This window comes from Trichogramma pretiosum, unplaced genomic scaffold (assembly GCF_000599845.2).
Source record: "Trichogramma pretiosum strain Unisexual culture from Peru unplaced genomic scaffold, Tpre_2.0 scaffold16, whole genome shotgun sequence".
Taxonomy (NCBI): domain Eukaryota; kingdom Metazoa; phylum Arthropoda; class Insecta; order Hymenoptera; family Trichogrammatidae; genus Trichogramma; species Trichogramma pretiosum.
This window is the reverse complement of record NW_019641647.1, coordinates 1-10,712: the sequence shown is the minus strand read 5'-3', so window position 1 is coordinate 10,712 and position 10,712 is coordinate 1. Positions and strand designations below refer to the sequence as shown.

The 10,712-nt window shown below is 29.4% G+C and overlaps 2 protein-coding genes across 2 annotated transcripts; both read left to right on the top strand.

Moving 5' to 3' along the window:
* The first annotated feature begins 996 nt into the window (after window positions 1-996).
* On the top strand, window positions 997-5,427 carry LOC106658556 (histone deacetylase Rpd3). Its single transcript, XM_023459861.1, has 5 exons — window positions 997-1,396; window positions 2,238-2,350; window positions 2,466-2,583; window positions 2,669-3,799; window positions 3,876-5,427. The coding sequence occupies exons 1-5, from the start codon at window positions 1,348-1,350 to the stop codon at window positions 3,944-3,946; spliced, it is 1,482 nt and encodes a 493-aa protein (XP_023315629.1). The 5' UTR covers window positions 997-1,347; the 3' UTR covers window positions 3,947-5,427.
* An 838-nt stretch (window positions 5,428-6,265) lies between these two features.
* LOC106658059 (putative sodium-coupled neutral amino acid transporter 10) lies at window positions 6,266-10,384 on the top strand. Its single transcript, XM_014379869.2, has 8 exons — window positions 6,266-6,632; window positions 6,708-7,277; window positions 7,353-7,623; window positions 7,733-7,869; window positions 7,950-8,177; window positions 8,246-8,453; window positions 8,520-9,104; window positions 9,156-10,384. Exons 2-8 carry the CDS (start codon window positions 6,804-6,806, stop codon window positions 9,920-9,922), a joined length of 2,670 nt encoding a protein of 889 aa, XP_014235355.1. The 5' UTR covers window positions 6,266-6,632; window positions 6,708-6,803; the 3' UTR covers window positions 9,923-10,384.
* Window positions 10,385-10,712: the final 328 nt, after the last annotated feature.

Genomic DNA, 10,712 nt, shown 5'->3' with positions numbered 1-10,712 from the left:
TTGGATTATTGAGAGTCAATTTACTTGGAAAATCAACAAAAATTTGGTTAATTAATACCAATTGATAACACCATATCGAATCAATGAAGGAACTCGAATAAATGTTCATTTGTCAAGAAGAGAAGTTAAGTCAAGGAATATCTATGTGTTGTTTATTGCATACAGTTAAGCACAAGCTAGAAGCTTACTTCAGATATAATGAAGATGAATTATTTGCAACTTTTACTCATTATTACTTTTTCACATTCCAATATTTTGGTATAAAAAAGTGTGAATTGCAACAGTTTAATATAAAGAGTAGTTGAATTATAAATTTTGTTTAAAATATTATTGTTTAACCCAACAACTACAATTTTATTATGAAATTGGAACATTGGTATCAGAATAATCAAATATAATTATAAATGAGAATATGCATAAATAACATAATTATTATTAACTGAAAAGTTTCGAAAATGAAGTTCTTACTTGGTTGCAAGACGTATTATTGATAACGACACTTATTTTTCTTGTTTAATTTCTGGTTCAAAATAATACTTGTTTCAACACTCACAATTATCTCACAAGTCAACTGTTTCCAGAATTTTGTTAAATTATTTATAAGCGTTCTGTCAAATCTGCGAGAATCAATTAGAGATACGTTTGAACTTGAACCGCCGCGTGCAAATGAACAAACTCGAAATCATAACGTTTTTGTGACGGTTTATAAGCTATTCACTAAACTCTACATTCAAAGTGTATACGAATCGTCTATTCCTGTTATAACATGATTTTCGAATTGCAACTGTTTTGAAAAGTAATAATTAACGGATATTTACTTTTCCTTTATACTGCAAAATAAAAGAGCATTTCATATGAATTACGAAAAAGTTCTTATCGATGTATTAACTTGAGAACGTTATTTCCGAAAAATTATTAATTTTTTTTTTTAATTTAACGAATATAATTTGAATATATAAGAACATTTAAAAAAATTTAATCCGGTAGGTTCATCTATAAAAACGGTGAAAAATCAAAAGATGTGCAAATATAAAGCCGTCAAAATTCAGTTTTTTACCGATTGACGAGTCGCTGGACGCCGATGTATCCAATACTACTTTACGAACTACGAAGAAAATTATTTTGCTTTGCGCAGGCGTAAGACATCCATCCACCTTTCAACGTTCTCCTCGCATAGGCTTGCATAGGCTTCGAGCATTTGGTGGCGTCCATTGCTGGACAAGCTGTTATAGCGTAGGGAGTGTGTAGTATCGTCAGCTGCTGTGTTGCACAGCACTTATCACGACGCCGGGCCACCTTGGCCAGTTATTGCGGATTATTCGCTTACAATAAATATCGCTTGACAAAATGTCGCAAATGCAGCATAGTCGCAAACGAGTCTGTTACTACTACGACAGTGAGTACTTATTTTCATATTTTTTATTTTCATGCTAGACTTTTCAAATTCATAACACATCTTAACCTATAAAAACTTGTCACTTCTTATATTCTCCATCAAAAGCTATTTTCGCACATTATTTTAGCTTTAGTTTACTTGAAATATCACTACTTAATTGAGGAGAGTGTAGAATTATTTCAAAGACGTTTTTTACCAGCTACAAATGTTTTGAAAAAATTAACATCGAGAGATTCTCAGCACCAAGCTTCGTGGCGTGATATTATTATGATTATTTTATTACTGAATAGACGCGCCATAAAGCAAGCGTCAAGCTGAGAATCTGTCGACGCAAAATTTTTAAAAGAATATTATGCATTAACATCTTGATTAATTTAAATTATTTTCCATTTTTACTATTTGTCTGTTATGAATGACAAATTAAGTAAGGAACTCTTAAATATTTCAAAAAGTTTGTCAATGTAATGAATATTTTTGATTGTTTGTTTCAACGTCTCAAATGCTTATGACATTAAATCGTTTTATGGCTATACTATTTGCAAAGGCCAAAGTCATCAACTAAATATATTTATGGTTCATATTTATTTTCAATAATAATAAAGAAAATTGAGAGAAAAGTCGAAAAAAAACATAAAGGTTATGCCGTAGTCAATGCATGAAAATATATACTCATGAAAATCAGTTTATTTAAAATCCCTACATAAAAGTCATGTATTTTATTTCTCATGCATAAGTTTTATTTTGAGTCTACAGACTCGTTTGATAATTGTTCTTAGAATCAATCAATAGTTCTATTAATGATATATTGTTCACATTTAAAATTTTTATTCCTTAATTAAAGGTGACATCGGAAATTATTACTATGGGCAAGGTCATCCCATGAAACCGCATCGCATAAGGATGACCCACAATTTACTTTTAAATTACGGACTTTACAGAAAAATGGAGATATATGTAAGTACATTAAGCAAAGAAGTTTTATAAATAAATTCCATTAGAGCATGTAATGTAATAATGTATTTTTATTCTAATTTATTCTAAAAATAAGTATTTTTTCAATATTTTCTAGCGTCCTCACAAAGCCACAGCTGATGAAATGACTAAATTTCATAGTGATGAGTACATCAGATTTTTGAGGTCAATAAGACCAGATAATATGACAGAGTACAACAAGCAAATGCAAAGATGTATGACCATTAACTTATTTTATGCTTATATTTATTAAAGTAAAATAGATCTTTGAATATTGATTTATATTTTATTATTTTACAGTCAATGTTGGGGAAGATTGTCCTGTTTTTGATGGTTTATATGAGTTTTGTCAGTTATCTGCTGGTGGATCAGTAGCTGCAGCAGTTAAATTGAATAAACAAGCTTCTGAGATATGTATCAACTGGGGTGGAGGTCTTCATCATGCTAAAAAGAGCGAAGCCTCTGGATTTTGCTATGTTAATGACATAGTATTAGGAATTTTGGAACTCCTTAAGTATCATCAACGTGTTTTATATATAGATATTGATGTACATCATGGAGATGGAGTTGAAGAGGCATTCTATACAACTGATCGAGTAATGACAGTCTCTTTCCACAAGTATGGAGAGTACTTCCCTGGCACTGGCGATTTACGTGATATTGGTGCTGGTAAAGGAAAGTACTATGCAGTTAACATTCCTCTCAGAGATGGAATGGACGATGATAGCTATGAATCAATTTTTGTACCGATTATTACAAAAGTCATGGAAACTTTCCAACCATCTGCTGTTGTTCTCCAATGTGGAGCTGATTCTTTGACAGGTGATCGATTAGGTTGCTTTAATTTAACTGTCAAAGGCCATGGTAAATGTGTTGAATTTGTAAAAAAATACAACTTACCTTTCCTCATGGTTGGAGGTGGTGGTTATACCATCAGAAATGTATCAAGATGCTGGACATATGAAACTTCCGTGGCTTTAGGTTCAGAAATTGCTAATGAGCTTCCGTATAATGACTATTTTGAATATTTTGGTCCTGACTTCAAGTTACACATTAGTCCATCAAACATGGCTAATCAAAATACTCCTGAATATTTGGAAAAAATAAAATCAAGATTGTTTGAAAATCTTAGGATGTTACCACATGCACCTGGAGTACAAGTGCAAGCTATTCCAGAAGATGGAGCAAATGTAGAAGATATTGAAGCTGAAGAAAAAATCAATCCTGATGAAAGACTTCCACAACGTGACATAGACAAAAGAATACAGCATGAAAATGAATTCAGTGACAGTGAAGATGAAGGCGATGGTGGGAGAAGAGATAGTCGATCTTATAAGGGTGTTAGAAAACGACCAAGGTTAGACAAAAATTCAGAAAATCCTGATGCTGAAGTAAAAAAAGAAGATGAATCTAAACCAGACGTTAAAACAGGTACTAATAACTATATTTTTTAACATATTTTGCAATTTATTGCAGAACTAAAGCATAACAATATTCTACTTTTCAGAAATTGAAAAAGATGAAAAGACGAATACAAACAACGATGAAAACAAAAAAGATGGTATGAGCAGTGCTTGATTCTCTATTAAAAGTAGCCGGAATGGCTTAAAATCGTAATAATTCAAATTTCTCAAAGCTCTATTTAAATTCATTTTATGTTTTTTCTCAACTCAGAAACGAGATTTTCCCCATTTTTTAACACAGTTTAAAAGTAATTGACTCTTAAATTCAGTTAGTGAACAACCAAACTTATGTTTTCTATTTCATGCAACAAGTTGAAAATGTCTTTTGAATGGAGTAAAAGGAATTTTCAAACATATTTGGCACAACCAAAAATCAAATATTCCAATAATGAAAGAAGAATATTTCAACATTTTATGAATTAATAATCTCTGTGATTAAATAAATATAATATTTTTTAATGGATTAACTAAAATTTCTTCTATGATGCCATGATTAATAGTTTTCATCTTCAGTTTTCATTTTCCATCTAAATAGTTTGTTTTACAAAAAATGTTTTGAATCAATTTATGAAATATTCTATTGCTTATTATACAATTAAATTAAATTGTTGAATTTATCAGGTTGAAATGAATTTATAATTTGTGCTTTTTAATTAAAACGAATTTATTGAGACTTTGTCTTTTTAGAAATTATAATAAATTTCTGTGTCAATTAAGTATATTCAAAAAGCAGCGGGCTTCAATTAATTTGTCCCCTGTGAAATTAAGTTAATTTATGACATTCATAATTTTTTTTATGTAAAAATAAATCAAGTCTTTACAACAAGAATTTCTGTCAAGTTCATGTTTTCATCACAGCATTGTTGATACGAATTTTTAACTGAAACTAATAAGTTCACTGCTAGATAGCTTTAAAATTAATAGTTTTTATTAGATTAAATGTGAACTCCAAAAATTGATAAAAGCTACAAATCAGTTTTAAATTCGTTTCATTTTCTTGAAAATAATTATACATACTCTTCCTATCATTGTATATATAGTGAGCGTTTGTTTAATGTGTATATTTTACTTATGTAAATCGATACAAAAATCAAATAGAGTTTAGGACTCTAAAAATAAGTATCATCATGAGGGAACTCTTGCAAATATACTATTTTGGTATTAAATCTAATTTACACCTATAAATTAAACTAATCCTTTGATTGTATTGAAATTTTTCTGAAAATGCAATAGTTGTCTAAATCTCTTGTCATTTTATACATATTTTTTTGAATCTTCCTACAAAATTTGATAGTACAATTTTTTAGGGATCGAATAATTCTAGCTTTCTGCCAGACTGAATATTTCAATTTTGATTTTTAAAAAGCACTTATTATTTGGGCAATGAGTGATTCTATTGTGTAAATTGGATTAGATGTTTGTAGAATAAGGTAGAATTTTTTTGAAAATTCATGTTTAATTTAATTAATGTATGTTTTACGCAGCAACTGTAAGTTCATAATATAAGGAATAATGTTATATGAAAGTATTCATGTCCATTTTTATGGTACTCAAGCATTTTTAATCTTTATAATAAAAAAAAGTATAATCACAAAATATTTGATTGTCTGAATTCTTACTTAAACCTTTTCTACATTTTATTTTAAACTTCTAGCAATTTTCCCTCCAATACTTTTTAATTTTTAATGAAATGCTACACAGACTAAATGCATGCTCTAATTCAGGCACATTACAAACATCGTGGGATTTTTATGGTGGTGTCTCTTTCAATGATGCTATTAATATATGATTTTTCTATAAGGGTGGTTTCTTTGAGGCAGCTACATATATAATTGTGAGATTTCTGAGTTTTTACTGAAATAGCGTCTGGATATGGACTAAGTGTAATTTTTATAAGAAAAAAGAAGAATCAATGGTACCTTTCCAACTGGAGTTTATAACTTTTACGAAAACTCATTATTGAAACCTTATAAGTGAAGTGAGACGAATTTGAGGATTATTTTCAAAATTTTAGCGCAGAGTCAAAATATTTTACTAATTAGAATAGAGAAAATGGCCGATTAAATGAGTTAACACGTATGATCGCAAGCGCAATCATTTTGTTTTATGTACTATGCATAAAAATAAACGAACAATTACGTAGTAAATCCCAAACCAAATAATATTGTGGGGAAAGAAAGCTCTTTTTGAAATTTTATAAGTTCAAGATTCTGTAAGTAATCAAAAATAATAATATACAAAGAAAAAGTCGATCCTATTTTGGAGGACTTGAATCTTTGTTACTCTGTAGTGGTCATTACATATTCTATGCTTTTAACATTAGTATACAATAATGTACACGTGGACGTGACCGCGTGGATCAGTATTCGTTATTTCGCTTGCAAGTTGCTATGTTTGTTGCCTATTCGTGCGCGATCTGCGCGTAAACATACCGCTCTACAAATCGCAGTCACGAATCACGATTCACGAGGCTGACATTAGACATATAGAAAGTAGAAACACGAAAATAAATATGTGCGCGTTATTATTGTTTACGTGTCAAATGTGCAGTGTGACTTCCGTTTCCTATCAGTTATGCCATTTTTGATCTGTTAGATATGTTACCGTTAAAATTGCACTTACAATCATGAGGAAATATTGAAGCAACATTTGTTACCAGCTTGCGTTTGTGTCATACTTGTGCGAGACAATATTCTCAATTTGAACGCGATGAATTATGATTGCATGCTGATAAGTTAGTATTAAAAAACAGCTCTGATCATTTTTAAAGTAACTTCTATCGCATTGATCAATAATTAATGGTAATTTTAATCTACATTTATAACCTTTTTCAAAATATATACTTAGTCATTAACAATTATTTTGATTTAATGTAGGTTTCAAGTTATTGAGGGTGAAAGAAGTTATAGAAGAGAAGCATCTTATTTGTTTTTAATTTACTTCAAGGTGTATTCAAAATATTAAAATCGAAAATGATATCTCACGTAACTACTTTAGCAAACAGCATTATTGGTGTCAGCGTTTTGGCAATGCCATTTTGCTTCAAACAATGTGGAATAATTCTAGCCACCCTGATGTTATTGTTAAGCAGCATTTTTTCACGACTGGCTTGTCATTTTCTAATTAAATCAGCAGTTATGTCTCGTCGCAGAAACTTTGAGTTCCTAGCTTTTCATGCATTTGGTCTGATGGGAAAATGTATAGTTGAATTATGTATCATAGGATTTTTGTTTGGGACTTGCATAGCGTATTTTGTTGTTGCTGGCGATTTGGGTCCTCAAATTGTTGGAGGAGTCATAGATAAAAGGCCTGAAGATATTAGAACAAGCTTTCTTATAACAACTGGAATATTTATTGTTTTACCTTTAGGTCTTTTACGTAACATTGATAGTTTAGCAAGTGTCAGTACTGCATCAATAGCATTTTACATAATTTTTGTTTTAAAAGTAAGTTGACTGAAGAAATTTTAAAATCAACTTTGTAATTCATTATCATTAACTTCATCTTATATTATTTGATAGGTTGTTGGGGAGTCAACACACCACATAATTGCAGGAGATTGGTTTGACAAAGTAAACTTTTGGAGGCCAGCCGGATTGCTCCAATGCATACCAATTTTTTCATTGGCTCTGTTTTGTCAAACACAATTATTTGAAATTTATGAATCAATGTCTAATCCTACTTTAGAAAAAATGAATCAAGTAGTGAAAGGCGCTTTAAATATTTGCACTGGAGTTTATTTATGTGTTGGTTTATTTGGATACATAGCGTTTTGTGCCCAACCATTCACAGGTAATTGCCAAAATTTTATTGACCAGCACACAGTTGAATTTTTTCAATGAATCCTTATCCTTAATAATATATTTTCAAAATTAATATTACAATAAATACTTAATTTTAGGAAATATACTCATGAGTTTTGAACCAAGTTTAACTTCTGAAATTATAAAAATAGGATTTGTATTATCTGTGGCATTTAGTTTTCCTCTAGTCATTTTTCCATGCAGGGCAAGTCTTAATTCACTTTTGTTTAAACAAGTGAGTATTGTATGGAAATATAGTTAGTATATAGATAAAATAATTGAAGGTCCTTATTATTTTTTTTATCTTAACTTCAGGGATATACATATGATGTTGCTGCAAGTTACATCAGTGAAACAAGATTCCGATGTCTTACTTCACTTATTGTATTGGTTGCCTTATCAGTTGGAATTTTGATTCCTAACATTGAATTTGTTCTTGGGATTGTTGGTTCCACAATTGGAGTGATTATATGTTTGATTTTCCCTGCAATGTTCTTCATATCTATAAGTATTAAAAATACAAATGAAAGATTACTTGCACAGGTAACTCATACAATTACATTTTATAATAGCATTTGTATACTGTGTTAATGTTTATGATAATATTTCAGGTAATGGTATTTATTGGGGTATGGATGATGATTCTGGGTACTTACGCAAATTTATATGCTATGGAGCAATCATCAAATTTAAAAAGTACTACAGATAAACTTCCTAGGCAAATCAATGATTTGCCAAAAATTATTGATCATGATTCATTTATCAAAACAGATGAAATAGTAAAGCAAATCAATGATTATAAAAAAATAATACCTAAAGGTGAGTCACTTTCAAACTGTTATTATGTTAGTTTAATTATTTAATTTTATTACAATTCTTTTGCAGCAAGTAGATCTAAACCTATTGTTCCTAATATTCCAGAAAATGATAAAAATGCTAGGAAAGAACCACCAGTTCCAGTGGAAAGATTACCCAAACCAGATAAAAAAATAGAAGTTATGAAATTAAAAAGTGATAGCATTAACATTGTTGCTCAACCCGCTGTGAATATAATTAATGATAAAATAGATAAAAATATAGTTAAAGAAACGGAAGAAGCATATAAGTCCCTGAAAAAAACAAAATCTGTTGATACACCTTTAAAAAACAATGTTAATGAAGAACCCATAAAAAAATCTGATGCAAAGAATGATATCATAGCAGTTGATGCAATAAAAAAAGAAGAATTGGAATTAGCTGCAGATAAAGATATAATAATTACAGATGGTGCTGAAAAACGTGAGCAACTTGAAAAAACTCTGCAAAAACACATTTTGGAACAAAGAGAAATGATGCAAGAGCAAAAAAAAATATTGAAGGATATAGAACATGTCAAAAAAGATCTGCAAATAGTTGAAAAAGAAAATTCCATTCTTGAAAAAAAAAATGCAGTTGAAGTTGAAGCTCAAAAACTTAAAACTGATGAAAAAACTAATGAAAATGAAAAATTTTCAAAAGAAGAGTCGCTAAAAAATACAAAAGCTGAAACGAAATTGGTTGATGAAAATTTGAAAAAAGATGCAGAATTAGAGAAAAATCTAACTGCAAGAGATAAAAATATTATTAAACCAAATGGTGTCATAAATCAGAATGTAAAACCATCCGAGATAGCCGAACCAAAAAATAACGAAAAAGTTTTAAAACAGCCTGTCAACGTGATTCAAATTGATAATTTAAATCCTACTAATAAATCTGGAAGTCAAATAATCAAAGCTTTAACAAAAAAATCATTCCAGTTGAATAATGAAAGTTCAGTGATTAGAAATAATGGAAAAAATGATTCAAGCAATAATGATAACAATGTGAATATCAAACCATTAACCAATGAAATACCTGTCATTATACCAAAAGTAAGTAATGATTCAAAATTAATAGTAGAAAATATAAACGAGGCTGGTATGAAAAGGGACCTCCTTTCAAAACACCAAAGAGAAAAACGAATGGTGGAATTTGCAGAAAACATCAAGAGTGCATCTCAAACGAATCAAGAAAAAAATGTAACAGATGAAAGTAAGTTAGTTGATCTTGAAAGTTGTAGAAAACAAGAGAAATTACAAAGAAAAGATACACAGAATGAAAAAACAGAGGGGATTCTTGTTAATTTACCCAAAGACAATGAAGTGGTTGATGATTTAATTAAAACTAGTTCACACTTATCTGAACAGAATGTTATGGATAAGAATTTAGTTAAAAAAGATTTAAATGTAGATAGTAAGTTTATTAATTTTAATGATAAAAACAATGAATGATCTCCGACTTCCAAGGCATTTAAGAGAATATTGTAAGAACCAATGTTTATTATTATGATCATTTTTTGATTTTTGACAAATTTTAAAATGTTACCATTATTAAAATGTGTATAAAAAATCGTTCCCTTGAAATAATTAGATACTGTTGTTAATTATGCATAAAGTGTATATAAAATTGTATATATATACATATATAAATTCTATGAAAATAAAATAGTTAATGTTCACATATCGACGCTCGTAGGTAACGTCGATACATTTATTTTCGATATCAGAAAAATTCTATCTACGAGTAAACCTGATAGAATTTAAACTTTTGGATGGATGGAATTTTTTATTGTAAACATTTTTTGCATCAAAGTGTGATTGAATTATTATGCACAAAGTTACTGATAGGAACGTTAGGGAACTGTACATTAAAATAAAAATTTTAAATATAAAACTCAAATATTCTATAGTTTTTGATTTTTTGACCCACTGACACAAAACTATTTTTATTAGTACAATAAAAAATGGACCGCAAAAAGAATTCAGAGAGTGCAAGTCTTTTTTAAATATATCAATATTTATTTGTCATCAATCTTGAATATGAATTGATGAATGTTAAAAAATACAAACCTATCTATTTTTATAAATGTATATTAAAATCTTTTCGTAAATAATCACTCTGACTAGACTATACAGTAAGTAAAGTGCGTACTTTTGAAAATTGCCTGAAGGGCTGAAGACGCAAAGCTTCCGAGTCCAGCGATGCCAAAAGCAGCAGAGAAAAAAAATCTGACGGTCGCCG

Excerpts from the sequence above, each read along its gene's own strand:
- LOC106658556 (XM_023459861.1), top strand. The coding sequence starts at position 1,348 with ATGTCGCAAATGCAGCATAGTCGCAAACGAGTCTGTTACTACTACGAC. Across the intron at positions 1,397-2,237 it reads AGTCTGTTACTACTACGACA|GTGACATCGGAAATTATTAC; the intron begins GTGAGTACTTAT and ends CCTTAATTAAAG. Across the intron at positions 2,351-2,465 it reads ACAGAAAAATGGAGATATAT|CGTCCTCACAAAGCCACAGC; the intron begins GTAAGTACATTA and ends AATATTTTCTAG.
- LOC106658059 (XM_014379869.2), top strand. The coding sequence starts at position 6,804 with ATGATATCTCACGTAACTACTTTAGCAAACAGCATTATTGGTGTCAGC. Across the intron at positions 7,870-7,949 it reads ATTCACTTTTGTTTAAACAA|GGATATACATATGATGTTGC; the intron begins GTGAGTATTGTA and ends TCTTAACTTCAG. Across the intron at positions 9,105-9,155 it reads ACTTAAAACTGATGAAAAAA|CTGAAACGAAATTGGTTGAT; the intron begins CTAATGAAAATG and ends AAAATACAAAAG.